The sequence below is a fragment of the Embiotoca jacksoni genome, unplaced genomic scaffold (assembly GCF_022577435.1).
Source record: "Embiotoca jacksoni isolate LCO1_2020_lvr unplaced genomic scaffold, fEmbJac1.0.p SCAF_6, whole genome shotgun sequence".
Lineage (NCBI taxonomy): Eukaryota > Metazoa > Chordata > Actinopteri > Embiotocidae > Embiotoca > Embiotoca jacksoni.
In genome coordinates, this window is record NW_027185414.1 from 14,955,305 (window position 1) to 14,970,983 (window position 15,679).

At 43.7% G+C, this 15,679-nt stretch overlaps 1 protein-coding gene across 4 annotated transcripts in view; it reads left to right on the forward strand.

Annotated features, from left to right (window-relative positions):
- Positions 1 to 15,679, forward strand: part of zfhx3b (zinc finger homeobox 3b) — a 207,213-nt gene that overhangs the window by 140,177 nt on the left and 51,357 nt on the right. For all 4 annotated transcript variants that reach the window (XM_069174378.1, XM_069174377.1, XM_069174379.1 and 1 more), the window contains one exon: positions 9,426 to 9,657. In XM_069174378.1, the coding sequence (XP_069030479.1) occupies positions 9,426 to 9,657 (232 nt within the window). The remainder of the gene's footprint in view (positions 1 to 9,425; positions 9,658 to 15,679) is intronic.

The window sequence follows — 15,679 nt, forward strand, 5'->3', positions numbered from 1 at the left end:
CTAATAAGGATAGTCATCCAAAACCTTATACTATGATCAGGTTTTCCGTAAATGTAGGGAAGGATGTTATCTCATAACTTAAGTGCACATGTTACCTGAAAAGGGATACAAAGCTCCTCTGTGGTAGCTATGCCCTGTTTTAGATGTCCTCGAATGGGCAGCCAGCGCAATGACCTCCATGATGACACTTGCTAATGGCTTGAGAAGTTATTTTGGGAAGCTCCAATGGCCGTTTATCATCAAGCCTTTCTGGGGCTTATGAAGCTTTTTGCCAGCTTGACCAAAGCAATAGGCTTCTTCCAATTAGTCTGGTCTGTGTTTGATTTTTAGTGATGACAACTATATCTCAACTGCAATTATGCTGCACTGGGAATGATGAAGGTTTAGGTTATTGATCCTCAATTGATCACCCTGATCAATGAGCACTTTTGTTTATTTTTTATGGAAAGTGGAGATATCTTTTTTTTCCTTTGGCTAATGAGCAGGCCCGACAATGACCCTGTAAAGATATCTTTGTTAGCGAGGCCATATGTATTACTGATAGAGTTGGCTATGCTCATGGGAAAGGGGGGGTGGGGGCGGGTGGGGGGTGGCACTGCACTGCACACAGCAACATTTTTCAGCACAAGTGCACTCCCTCCCTGTGAGGGGGGGGGGGGGGGGGGTCAAAGACTACAATGGTCTGAGGAAGATGTGGTCCTTATGGGTCTGCATTTTAATAATATGCTATTCATTCAAAATAAGTGTAGTTTAAAGACATGTCATTGGAGAATGAACACGAAAGCTTCGAGGATGTGTGTAGTAACTGTCTTTAAGACCCTTGACATTCAAAATGATCAAAATTTTAAAGCAACGGTATTGTTTGTACCTGTTAAAACGTCAGGCTTTTTATGTCTGTTATATAGTCTACACCAAAAGTTAAATGTCAGGGTTTCACTCATTAAAGTTGCAGCTTTTCAGTTGCCAGGTATGGAAGAGTTGACAGGTGAAGCTGGTGGGTGTTTGGTGCATGAATTGCTTGAAGAACCCTCAACGGCAGTTTCACTCCAACAAGGTACTTCACGTTCCATGCAAATAAGCCCACATATAGACCTACTCTGTATATTCACCTGCACTCAACCCCACTCATTAATTTTCATTTTAAGAAGAGGACCTCTCAAAGGCCACATTGCTCCTTTTGTCAGTGCAGCGCTGCTAATAAAGATAGCTGCATAAGACCGGGTTAAATATTGACACTGGCTGAGCACATCATCACTGTTCTTAATTAGCTGGTGTCTCGAGCAAGCTTTCGTGAGGGGAGTGCATGAACAACTAAACATTTCCCCTTTTGAGATCTCAAACATCCTCTCCCTAAAACACACTTCTATGAATTTTACATAAAAAAGGATGCAGGATAGTCTGAAAACATACAGTGTTACAGCTATCACAGCCTTATTGCGTAGCCTGAAGCTGCAACCAATTATGTGTTAATGAAATATTTAAACTACCAAACTGAGAACGCCAGGGGTGAAAGCTAGATAATACAAGCCTGAGGAGGATGGATTCTGTGTCTCCTCTCTGCAGTTACGTCAGCGAAAAGGTGGAACAGGAGATCAGCTCATGACAATAGGCTTAGGAGGGGGATCGTGGACACACCTGCCGTTCAGTAAGCATGGCCTTTAGTCACCCTTGCTGCTGTGGGAACGTTTAAGGCTTTCTCTGGGTCACAGTGGGAAGGGAGGTTGGAGAGGGGGACACATAATTGTTACAGTGACTCTCTAGATGGCCATGTCAGACTTGTTCAGTCTTACTGTCAGAGTCCTTGATTTCTGTTGGCTACTCACTCAATGATATGGCAGTGGATCTGCATTCACTGCGGAGTGTGTTTGTTCTCCACAGCTAATTGTGTTTGGGTAATGTTCCTGCTTTGAATTTATTTCTCACTGACTGCATTAATCATTACAAGTGATGTTTGCCTGTATCTTAATCCAACACCCCCCCCCCCCCCCACACACACACACACACACACCCTCGCCCCAACCCCTTCTATTTCTGCAACTCACCATCTCTTATGGGGCTGATTCCCCTCCGCCCTCTCCAAACTCTTTTTCATCCTTCATCTCCATCTAACAAGCTTTCTGCTTCTCACATTTGGACTTGCTCCACAAGGCCATTCTGCCATTGTCTGGCTGGCAAGTGACAAATGAGAGGCAGTGAGGTGTTAGAGACTCATGTCAGCTGTGTGCAGTGCCTTTGCCTTTACCCCACTGACACATCAGTGACCTACAGTACAGCTTAGTCCACATCTAAGCAGTCAGTCATTTTGTTCTTATTTAGTATGCACACTCACTTCCATTAAAAAACCTATAGTACTGTATATAGCTCTCATCAGACACCCTATGCAGTGCCTTTCATGCATTCCTGAGATTGTCCTTAGTGTAGATGTGCAAGAGGATTCTTTTTGATTGATAAACTCAGTTGTCCATAGCCTAACTTCATCAAGTATCCCTGTGGTTTGCATTGCCAACACTTGCCCTGTCACTGGAAATATTTCAGAAAGCTGTACTAGCACAGGAGTATAAGACTTATGTCACGCTATATCTGAGTCAGTATTTAGTGTTGGCCTAATTTCTTAACCAGAAGACAGGTAGTGTTTTTCAGTTCCATATTAGTGGCACCTGGATGCCGTCATTTTTGCTTGTGAAGTACACTTGAAGTCTTGGATGGAGCATTGAGAAGTTAGGTTGGTGTTTTGGATTCTGAAAGCTGGTGTGTTTTTTCATCAGGTTTTTTTCTGTCTTTCTTATGAGAATCTCACTGTTGCCTTTGCAGTTTTAGAGACAGACATATTTTGGCTCTCTATTATCTGTTTTCTTACCAGCACTATCACAGTCTGAAGTCTTGTTACAACAAAAACAGTTCTTTTCCTCCTTAATGTCATGAATTATTATTGTAATAAGAGTGCCAGTAAAACACAGATACAATGAACTTTCTATTGAAACTCAAAATCTGAACACCTCAGCCTGCTGTGCGCCTCCTGTTTTGCTTAAATGAAAATAAAAAAAAAATGTTCTTCCCCAGCCCCGTACAAGTAATTATTGTCACCACTGTCCAAAATGGAGGGTTGTTATGTTGACACAGTACTCTGGGTAATGTAGAGAAGAGCAAAGGCAGGTCCTGATTTGCCCCATTCAGCTTCCAGATGGTACCTTGCCAGTGCACATGTCATCAAGTAGCTGTAACAGTTGTTTTGGTACCCCCACGGCTCCACCCTGCTCTCGCCTCCTGCAGGCAGACTTATTGTACTGCAATTTTGGCAAGCTCCTCCCAGCATGGCTTTCATAAAAGCACCAGGAGGTTAAGCTGTTAATTAGCTACTGAAAGAGAAGGCCAACAGCTTGCTGTTAATTTGCTTTACTCTTTTTTTTCTTTTATTTGGGGATTGACATCATTTCCTGCCTGTTTTGGAGTCATTGTTGTGTGTCACAAAAGCAGGACCCAGCTCATTAAGAAAGGGAAAAACGTGTTTATCTGGCTATGATTAGAAGTGCACATTATGTATGTATAGCCATGCTTATCCAAATGTTCTTAATGAGAGAGACCCTGGACGCCAGTGTGGGGCTCCTGTGGGCATAGGCCCAGGCTCGTTATCACCACACAGGGCATTGATCTCTCGACCGCCCGCTTGCTTATCCTCCTCCTCCTCCCCTTTCAAAGACAGTGAGTCGCACATGAATTATGTGGACACATTGATCAGCTGATTGAGAGCTATTGTTTAGAGCCCTGGGTCATTATTGAAGGACGGATTACCCAACTCTTGTTTTGTGCGTGCATGTGGGAGAGTGTATTACTCAGCTCCTTGTCACAGCACATACCCTCCTTGGCTCACCTTAGAAATGCAATGGCTGCACAAAAGTGTGCACACTTACACACACAGAGCACATGCGGCAGCCTACACAATCAACATGGCCCAAATGACTGCCTCCATTGATTGCCTTCTCTCTGCAATTATGTTCCCATTGTTTACTTTCTAGCGTCTTACTCATTCAAATGGAATTCAATAATTATTGCTTTATTTAATGTTAAAGTAAGTAAGAGTGGTGGGTGTGGAGCACCAGTAGCTGCATTGTCTTTAAGTGTCTCCATGACCCCTCCCAAGCTACTTTGTTTCACCAGCCCATGTTAAGTCATCCTCTCCAAGGATCCCTGTAGCGATCCATCTTTACCTTGCTGCCCTCCCTTACGACACAGAGGTCCGTTTTGTTTCCCCCTTCCCTCCCAGAGACAAATATTCAGCCTGTTTTTATTCACTGGTAGTGATGGATCATTTCTGCAGCAAGGCAGTAGAGGAAGCAACTTAGCACATTATGGGCTTTGAGACAGAGGGATAGGATAGAGTGAAGGGGTGGCAGGGATTAAATAGTAAAGGAAGGGAAAGGACAAGGGTGGGGATGAGGTTCAGGAAGCAGTAGGTACGCAGTTTGGGCCTGGAGTACACAGTCCCCTTTAGCCACAACCTAACTTTTAGGCATGTTGCAACTTGCAGTGGCTAATTCAAAGCAGCCACCACACTTGGCACCCAGTGGGGCCTCTGTGGTCGGAGCTGTTGTTTGTGCTGCTGGCAGACAGGGAATCACTGGCCAAATTGCGAGCACTCTCTGACTCCAGTCACTGTGCTCTGCTTTGCTAAATAACTGCTTACGTTCCAGGGGAATCCCGAAGTGCAGATTTATGAGAATCAAGTTCCCAACAAATCTCCGCACATGTACAAATACACTGCTGCTGGGAAGAAGTGGGTCATTACACAGAAATAGTTTCATTTTTCAGACTCCAACCCCAAACTTAATCCTCATCATTAAAACACTCTGTTTTTAAAATTAACTTAAATTTTGATTTATAACCGTCAGAATTAGGTAACAATTGAGTAACTCTTTTTTCCAGTGTTCTCTTTGGGGTTTGTGTCAACAGTATGTGGGTACTATGACACAGTTGTCACTCAATGACCCACGGAAGGCTTTTTCTTTTCCCTTTGGCCACAGTGCGTTTTTACACCTCAACAGGCACATTACATTGTCTCCCTTCAGAGTGAAATACAGTTACCTCATTGCTTATAATTGCTGCTATGACCTCACCATGTTTGAATAACAAAGGTGCTGTTTGACTCATTGTAACACTTGTCAAGCCAGGAAGCCAAAACCTGACTCCTGCTTCTGTGATCTTGAGGATATAATCTTCTCATAGATCTGCTCAGATCTGCTCTATTGCAGTGCATTGCATGGCTTCAGGTGTGAATGACAGTTTTCTAAACCATGTAAGCCCCCCATGAAGTACACGTGTGCAAGTGCACACACACAAACAAGAGCTTTTAGTGCTGAGAATCAGGCCGACAATTACAAAGCAATATCCAAGCAGATACTCACTAGCTCTCTCTCAGAGGGAATTTGGCAGCTCTCTTGGAATTGATAGCTATTTAGCTATCAGATAGTCATCTGTTTTAATGCATTAATTTTGTATTAACAGCACTGCCAAATTTAATGGTGGAAATTAGGGTATGATCATAATGGTATGTGGCGGTGTGTATGTGTTTGTGCCTGTGCCTCGATGTGTATTCGTGCATGTTTGTGTGTGTACATTTCTGATGTTCTTTTTGTCTATACTTTTGTATGTGTTTGCTGCGTGTACATGCTGTATTATACGGCTCCTTTGGGAGCTATTCTTTGGAATTACCGGCTTTCTGTCTCCCTTCCACCCTTCCAGTAATACCCACCTCCATCTTGTGCTAGCTGGACTCTTTCGGCAAGCACACTGTTTTGTGTTAAAGGTGCACTTTTACTTTGCATTTAAGTGGATGGAAATGCAGATGTATGTAGTGCTCTGGGTGGGTGGTGAAACTGATACAGGCACGTATTGCCCACTCAGAGGGCAAGGTGCACTGTAGAGTTGTTAGAGAGAGGATGGGGTGGTGCCCACACCGCCCCTGCCCCTCTTTACCTGAAAAAGCACAGAGCACTGCTTCAGCCTCCACAGCAAGAGACAAGGTGCTCCATCGAAGAGAGAGGCTTGAAAAACCATGATTGCATTTTTTAAACTATGAAAACCACCACAGTATTAAACAGAGCTCAGAACTGGACCTTTCAGCGAAATGTCTCTTACAACTATTTTTATTTCTTTACATTCTTCCTTTAAAAAACTGCAATATTACTACAATGTGCCTTGACCTTGAAGAAACCACCAATTAGTGTGCCTTTTGTGAACTTATCTGTTAAATCAGGCCACACGTACAATATATTCACATGCACAAAGCCTGTACATCGGAGCATTATAGGCCTTCGCACACTTGTACTTGCTCAGCTGAATCTCCTATATAACTGCTGTAAATTCCCAGACAGTTCAGTGGTATTGAATCCATGCCACTGACCCAGCCAGCCAACCCACCCCCCCACCCCATTATGCTCCACAGCTCCCCTCCTGTTGGGGCCTTGATAGGGCGGTTTGAAACCCCAGAGCCAGGCAGACCAACTCCTCACAGCCCAACATGACTTTTTCATTAAGCCGCCAAATTCCTGCACTCCAGTTGGAGGTGATTTATCAACTAGGGGCTTCATTGCAGGTTCATAGGAAACAGACATAGGCCCTGTCTCATGCATTATTATGTTTCACATTCAAAGTGTGTATTCCGTGTGTGTGTGTGTGCGTGTGTGTGTGTGCGTGCGTGCGTGTGTGTGTGCGTGTGTGTGGTGTGTGCGTGCGTGCGTGTGTGTGCGTGTGTGTGTGTGTGTGTGTGGCAGGGAAGGAGCTGGCCTTAGAGTGTACTGTGTCCAAACTGTGTTTGTGCTTTTAGATATGATCCTTGGAGCCTCTCGCATGGATAATTCCTGAGGAATCCAGGGAGAATCAATGTTAGAGAAAGTTTGTGTGTGTGTGATGATCATAGGGTTGTTGTTCTCAGGCCAAGCTTTGCTGTTCTCCTATGCACTACACAATTTTGCCTCAGTCCTCTCCAGAATACTGAACGAGCACGGACCACCTTACTCTTTATTGGTTTGATCTTCTCCCTCTTTCACTGACTCTAAAATGCCCCAGACTGCTTTGGGTCATGGCCAGTGCAGAGATGGTGAACATGTTGGTTTACAGGTGTAACCATTTGACATTGTAGACTGAGCTACAAGCACCGGGGCAGGCCAGTTTTAGCCCATCTTCCTGGCCAGTCAGGTTTATAGTGAATTATGGCCGATTATGGGGTAGGCAGTCTCGGGTTCACTCCTATATAAACCCTGTGCTTTTTATGGGGAACTATAAAACTCCCAGGATTTTTTTTTTTAATACCTCATGAGACTAGCTTTGAAGTTTCAGTCAGGTGCTGTCATTTATAAAAAAAAAAAAAAAAAACTTGTCTTCTTGTACATTTTTGGAACCTTGAGTCATTTGCGGCGGGAGCTCTTTTTTTTTAAATTCAAGACATCTGCTCTGACTAAAAAGCATTTTGATTGATTTGGTGTCATCTATAACTGAATCTGTCTCTCAGATTTCTCCCCACCTTAGTTCTGATGCAATATTTGTGCACAGAGGAAAAGAAAGAGAAGGGGGAGGGCATCCACAATATCCAGCAACACCTATTCATGACATCATGGATGGCTTAAAACGAGGCGAGAAAGGAGAGCACACAGAGCTTTTTACAATCACCTAATAACTCTATTACACCGAGCTGTGGGGCTCACAAAGAGGAAAAAAAAGTCCTATTCCTTTTCCTGGAAGCGGTGTCTTAATGCACATTTTAGGTGTAGAAGTGAGAAATATGAAACCAAAGAGAATGAAACACAATAGTCCAGAAAACCCCATAGCAATATTACAATATTGCCAGAAAATTAAACATTAGGAGAAAGGGACGAGAGCATTTTAGGGAGACATAATATCGTTATGACTTTTTTTTCCACCAGCCTGTCAACACCTGATTTCGATGTAATGTGGTTAAATGTGTAATGTTTCCATTGCTTTTACATCCTCCAGCCAGCCAAACAGGCCATCTAGTGCAGGAGAGGATCGTTCAGTTTCTTCCTGATAAACGGTTCAGTTTTGTGAAGTGTGAAAGCCTGTTTTCTGAGGTAAATGAACACACAGAGGATAGAGAGGCTGGTCAGAAATGCAGAGTAGTCCTTTTACATTTGACTGTAAGATTTCATTACTGTTGTTCATTTGAGTAATTAGCTTCTGCTTACTGCAGGATCATTTTCATCAGTGCATTTTACCTGGTTATAATTGGCAGATTTGATGACTTGGCGCATTAATTTAATAAGATGATTAACATGTTCACATACATGTATGAATAGTTACAGAGTTCACAACACGCAATACATTTCAGAGTAATTTCTTTGTTCTCACAGCATGCTTCACAGGAGACACAGGGTCAGAGAATATTAAAGGAAAACTTTTTGTGATTGACATCGATTGCAGCCACAGAAATCCACAGCGAGACTCCAGAGTTTGAGCAGTGCATGACAGGCATGACACAAGTGGCCATACCGAGTCTGGGGATTTTATTGTAAACATGCAGCAACAGTCAGTGTGATGCTGTAGGATAATGGTCAATAACTCTGTTGCTCACACCAGGCCCAGCCATATTGTGTTGGCCTTGCATCATTGATTGAGCCATGCAGGAGGTAATTAGACTGGAGCTTGGCGGTGTGACGAGAGGCTGTGGTGGCATGGTGTCACTACGGGGTGTTACGCATGTTGTTGCACTACCGAGGGTGAGACTCAAGACTGGACTTTGGCATGCTGTTGAGTCTTGGAGGAAGTGCTGGGGTTGACAGGTCAATACTGATGCTGATTTCCTGTCCTCTGAAGGTTGTCCTCCTGTTGTGGAATGTTCCATTTTCTCTCAGAATACACTCAGTCGCCCTCCTGCCTCACCACCGGCTGGCTGTGCCTCTCGTTCTCTATGAGAGAGCGAGGATTTAACTCGCCATGATCAATATTTAGTATCCCATGCGTGAAACAGGCAGATGTTTGGAGTTTCCTTTTCAGAGACAGGAAGCTTCTGTTGAGTGAAGGGGATCAATGCTTCCTTCCGTCTGTGAGGCTGCAGACCCACTGCTTCTGAAGGGTGGCTGATGCGATTCCTGCCCGCCCTTGGGCCCCTGAGATTTGCGTGCCTCCCAGGCCTCTCCTGTCCTGTTAGCCCACTGATACAGACACTCACGCAGACAAGTGTGCAGTCCAAACAGTTGTCCTGAAGTGGAAGAGGTCTGGATGTTAAACAACAGGGCTGTGATTGGGAATTGATTTGTTCATTTGCCAACTGTGTGAGTGAAAGTGAGTCAGTGGTGCCTGGCCAGCTATCTGCCATCTACAATAACTTCTTTCTCTCTCTTTTCCTCTCTCTCTTTCCCTATGTTCCTTTCTTTCTCTGTCTCTGTCTCTCTCTCTTTCTCGATCTCCTCCCACAGCACCTGCAGCAGCACGAAAACGCCGTGGAGGGTGATGCCTGCTACTACCATTGTGTGCTGTGCAACTACTCGACCAAGGCCAAGCTCAACCTGATCCAGCATGTGCGCTCCATGAAGCACCAACGCAGTGAGAGCCTCAGGAAGCTTCAGCGCTTGCAGAAGGGCCTGCCAGAGGACGAAGAAGACCTCAGCTCCATCTTCACCATTCGCAAATGCCCTTCTTCAGATACAGGTCAGAACACGCGTAAAAACATTTTGTTTTTCCCTCTTCTCTCCTCCTATGCCATGCACACGTACACACACATCCATTTTTTCAGTTAAAAAATGTTTTATATGCCTGAGTTGTCAAACTCTGCTTTCACGGTTGTTCAGTGTCTTTGCACTTTTACATTTACGTCCCCATCGAATGGGTAACATTCATTTAGAAATGACATCAAAAACATTTTTACAGTGGATTTGTGCGCTCTTGTTATACTTTTTGCTGGTTTTGTTAAAAAAAAAGATGACAAACATGGCACAGCCATAACTCAGATACATAAACGCAGATATTACTATTCTTGGACACCATGAAGAATGATTTTTAGTGACAGAACTGAATGACAAAATAGACAACAATATAACTTTATTCTTCAAATGTATTTTTGATGCAATTTTAGCAGTAACTAAGATTTACACAAAATATTCCTGCAAAGCAGAATTGCCTTGTCAAAATTGAAGTTCATGTTAATGGGAGCTGACCTTTTCAGCCATCAAAGACATATTGAGACAGAGCGTTAGGGCTGGAGGAGGAGGGGCTGAACAACAGCAGCAGCTGTAACAACAACAAGAACGCCAAAAAACAGACACAGCCACAACAACAGTAGCATGGCTGAAACAAAGTGCCTCAACTGCCCATTTATTACGGACTGATTAGGAAGAGTGAGCTGTGGTCAATTAACACTCTTTCTTAGTAGAGATTTGGTTTTCTAATCACTTTAACTCCTGTGCCCTCACAAAGGGGCCCTATTGTGTGTCCTTCCAAGAGGGAACCATTACTTCCCTCGCACACATACTCGCTGTCTGTGTTATGCAGGAGGAAAAAAAAAAGGCCAGCCTGTGAAGACGCTTTGTTCTAAGGAGGCAGGGATAATGAAGCCAGCGGCCGGGAAATTGCGCAAAAGGCAGTCACAGATCTGAAGCAAATCATTAGAGAACATATTTAGCTGAGCAATTAGGGACAATTAAGCTTTCTGCTCGCTGCACTCCAAATATGTTAATGACTACAGTACAGTGGACAAGCGAACATGCAAAGGCAAGAGGAAGGGCCATTTAGGTTAAAAGGGATGGGGGTTGGTGTTTTCTTTTCTTTTTTTGGTCTGTCTGTGTCACACATGAGGAGCTGTTGTGCTGTTTGCAAATAAATGTGTTTTTTTTTTCTGTTTGAACCTTTCATGAGTTAGATGGCCATGTTTATGGCAGGAAGAGGAATCCGGGCCTTAGGTCAGGCAACGTGTCGCTGTAGTAGTATTGTGTGTGGGCAGTATCATTTCAAACACACACACACACACACACACACACACACACACACACACACACACACACACACACACACACACACACACACACACACACACACACACACACACGCTCTCAACAGCAGTGACTACTTTGCAGAACTTCAAATCAAATTACAGTAACCCTCACTTAAATAGACCGCTCCACTGCACTTTAAATTGAATGTCTTTAAAGTCTCATTTCGTATTTTGATGATGATGATGATGCTTGATTATTGGGATTGACATTAATGTCTTTTCTTGTTTTCCTTATGATTCTGGGACTGCCTTCCTGTCTCCTTTACAAGACAAAAAACAATACAAAAACAAGATAAGGGATTATGACCCTTAGTCATTGTTTTCAACAACCCCTCCATTTGTTTTCTGTTAAATGAAATAGTGTAAAAATGTTGACTGAGCATCTTGATCAAATTAGCACAATATAATGGTCATACAATCATTAACTCTAAAATTGCTGACTCCACACCCCTCACTCACTACCATTTAACGCCCCAAAAGCATCAGCTGAGCGTCTCCACATCATAACCCCACCCCTCAGCTGGGGCTCACCCATTCCCTCCCAGTGTAATATTTAATTTCCTCTTCTCTAGCTCTTCTGTGGCACAGGGCTCTTTTTTTTTTCGTGGTTAAGGCATAGTTGCTAAAGTGGTGGAACATTCCCTGGTTTGTTCAAACAAAGTTGCTCCTGGATTTCTGGGTCACCTCGAAAGTAATTCCCTCGCACGCTGCTGTTCTGTGATCCTGCGAGTGTTTCTACTCTGGTTTAGGTGCCTGGGATTGTAGCCTGCCTGGGATTTTGCCCAAAACATATGAAATCTGCCCCCTGCCCAAAAAAAAAAAAAAAGAAGCTTGCAACTCTTATCAAACACATGTTAACATTATACAGAGGTGGTATGAAATGGTGGCGTGACATAATTTTTACTTTAAAAATCCCCCAAAAATAATGATTTTTGAGTCGTGATCTTTACATGTAGTGCTAAGTCGCTATGACAGCAGTGGAATACATTTGGGCTGGCTCACGCATCATCTGGTTTGTTTTACAACTTTGCATATAAATGTTCCTTGTGAGGATGCGGCAAACACGGACTGCAGGGATTTGGTACCACAAATCTCCTCTGTGCTGGATGTCCGAGGAGAGCGAGGGCTGCAAAATTAAGTTTATTTTTAATTAGACTAACACAGGGATAAAAGGCCTGCATTGTTTTAATTCTTACTCACACTATAAATGTGCTGCTTAGGCATGTTGCTCTGTGGCCCCACCTCCATTTGTCTTCTTTAACCCTTTATCTATGGGGAAACAAAGGAGGTCTCAGAGGGACCCCAGTCTCACACAGCTGCCCTGTGTGCACAGATCACGGAACAAAGCTCAGCACTGACTTGAACCAATGCACCAGTGGTAGCTTCTCGCTTTAAGAATAGTAGCTCATTACTGTGGCAGATAAACACAAGAAATAGAGGAGACATGTTTTGGGACAGTTGTTTAAATGTTTAAAACTCTTAGAAAGTCTTCACTTGTGAGGACAGTTGGTTTGACAGCATGAGAACAAAATATATAGGTGAGTGTAAAGCATCAGGTTGTATGTCTAAAAGAGGAAGGTAAAAAGGTAAAATAGTAAGAAATGGATGCCGGATAAGGTGGGGGAACTGGGTTTTGGGAGTTTGCGTGTGAGCGCTAGTGTGACACTTGAGCATATGATGACCCTATTTCCTATGAATGATGTTCACCAGGGCATATAACTAATGACACATTGAGGTTTCTCATTTCTTAACATTTAATCGAGTAAAGTTATTTTTTGAGCATAGAACAGAATGAGATCATGCCTTTTAAAAAGGGCAAAGTTAAATTGCACTGAAGGGTGAATTCCCTTCTGCAAGAGATGTTTGCTTTGTGTGTGTGTGCGTGTGCGTGTGTGTGTGTATATTAGCAGGACAAGGAGAAAAGAGAGAGATGCAGAAGCGAGCATTCTGTAAGGGGAAAATATTAGTATTTTTCAGTGGTGGTGGATCTGTGTGAGTTTATGTATGTGCAGAGGCAGAGCTGGAGAACAAACGTGGCTGACAGTGTGGATTAGCTCCTGCTGTAAATCTGCCTCAGTCACAGATGGCAGGCCCTTGATCGCTGGGCTGTGACGGCTTGGCTCTCATCGCAGGAGGAAATCCCTGTCTGTGAGCCTAGGAGGCTGGGAAGGAGAAGGCTGGGGCTGGGGCCACCTGGGCAGCCACCAGTCATTGTCTCTCGCCTGTGTGGACATAGAGGCCTGGGTATTCAAGGGCGAAGGCTGGTTTGGGGAACGGTTAGCTTACTTTCACTCATGCTGCTGTTTCATCTACCACTCTGTGACTGCTTGTAAGTGGAACTTAAGCCTCCCGTTTAGATCAGCGTTACTTTTAATGACCAGTTTGAGAAACTGGGCAGGGGAGCCGTGTGCATTATTAAATGGAAATGAGACGAAAGGATGCATACAAATTACTGCATAATAGTGGTATCCAATATGAGATCCATTGCTTGTTTCGCTAAAAGGGGTGCACTTTCAGGGTCACACACCTAATAGCAAGGCCTGTCCTGACAACAGAGGCATTTCTCTTCCCTCCCAACATGCCTCCCTCTCTGCCTCATGCATAATTCTTGAGACACACAAAAAAAAAAAATACCGGAAAATACACTGTGACATTGAAAAATGCACTAATAAAGCAAACAAAGCAAACTTCCCTCATATTTAAGGTTTGCACAACACCCTGCGGCTCACTTTGAGATTTAATGTTGGCACATAATATGTGACGACATCCAATTTGTCCAAATTATTAAACCACATGTCTAATATATTGATGCTCTGCTTTGCTTTTTTGCAATATATTAACAGAGCATTTCTCTTCCCTGCTACCATCCTATGACTGTTGCATGTCCAGTGGCTAAGCTACAGCTGTTAAAACCAGGTAATATCAGAGGTGAGCCAGGCCACGCTCTGATGGCATGCAAGGGCCTTAGTCTGAGCTTTTGCTCCCCAAAGGCATGAGCGAAACAGACGGTAGCCATTTCTGGAATGTCCTTCCTTATTCATGCTTGTGAAAATGCAAAGTAAACCTTTCCAGAAACAGGATATTGTAGCCCCTAACCACCAGACCCTTTCTACATGCCACATTATGGCCAATCTGAAAGTAAGTTGTATAGACAGACACTGCTGCAATGCGCTTTTAATAAAGGCTGTTATTGCCCTGGTGATGCAGAGTGGATATGAGGATGAGGACTGTGCAGGCCTGGATGAGCAGGGCCCCAGAGGGCCTGCAGCTCAGTCAGGCCTCTGTCAGTCGCCTGCCTTCTAATCCCTGTCCGAAGGGCATCTAGGCAGCATAGGAAATTGTTTGCTGTCTGCGGAACGTGCCAGGAAATTCATAAATACATTACTTTTCATTTTGAAAATATTACAAAAGACTAGACGTTTATTAAAAAGCCAAAATGATGGCTTTATAGATTTTCCAGTTGTGTTTCAGCATTCATATGACCCTGCTGCTCAAACTAACACAAGCAAGTCTTTTCTTTCCCTGTGCCCCCTGCTACACTGGCTTGGTATGAAGTCCTCTCCTGGCTCATCCTATAATAGCAACCACTTTATTCTGGGGTAGGCTGTGAATAAAAGTGACTGGTGTCCAGATTTTTACTACCACTCCTGAGCAAACCTTCATTCCGCAAACACTTGGTTTGCTTTGCCCTCAGGCGGGCAAAGTCTGACTCCTGGTGTGCCACCCTGTCCAATACATTTGGCTTGGAGGAGAGCATAGACAGCACAAATGTTAAGGATGAGTGTTTATGTAAAGAAAAGTAATAAATTCAATGAGGACAAGTTGAGTCTAGCCTCTCAAAAATACAACATGAATCCGTTAATGCAGTAGTTGTACGTGAGGAGATTTGCACATGCTGAGTTCACCTTGTCTGCGCTCCGTATGTTTTACGCCCTGTGTGTGATTTCACTGTCAGTTGTGTCATGTGGGTGTAAGAATGTACCAAATTTTATTTTGTTAACTTGCATACCGATAAATGAGCACACACATAGGTGTCCACTCTGAACCTCACGCCGAGTGTTGGTGCAAGAGGCTCTCCCTGTCATCAAGCCCATTTTCAGAGGAGGCTGGCAGCACATTATAATATTGGTTTCCCTCTCTCTTGTCATTACCGCACACTCTCCTTGAAAGCTGATCCAAAAGATAGACAGTCCATCAGGAGACAGTCATCTCATTTGTACTTACTAAACGTGTTAATGAGTTCTATTTTCAGGCCTAGAGGCTTTGCTTCTGGATATTGGAGCAGAGGTGGCGATCGGTGGTGTGAGGTGCTGGATTGCAGGATGAGGAGGAGCTCACAGGGAGGGCAAGGACGTAATGCAGTAGCCCTGCTGCCCCTCATGTCACTCACACAGAGTGACCACAGCCTCCACAGGGTCTGTCAGTCAGGGCTGAGGGCGGGAAGTCTGTGGTTGCAGACAGACACAGACAGAGGAGGAGGGAATAGATTAGGTGCCAAAGACGCGATGGTTGTGATGGGTTTAATTATAGCAGCAGTCATGTCACTGCCACAGGTGAGATGAAGGAGAAACACATTTCTACTCTTTAAAGACTTGATTAATACGAGTATGTTTGATATAGTATATATTGTTTATATAATATAATTATTTTATTATTATTATTTTATTCAATATTAGATATTAT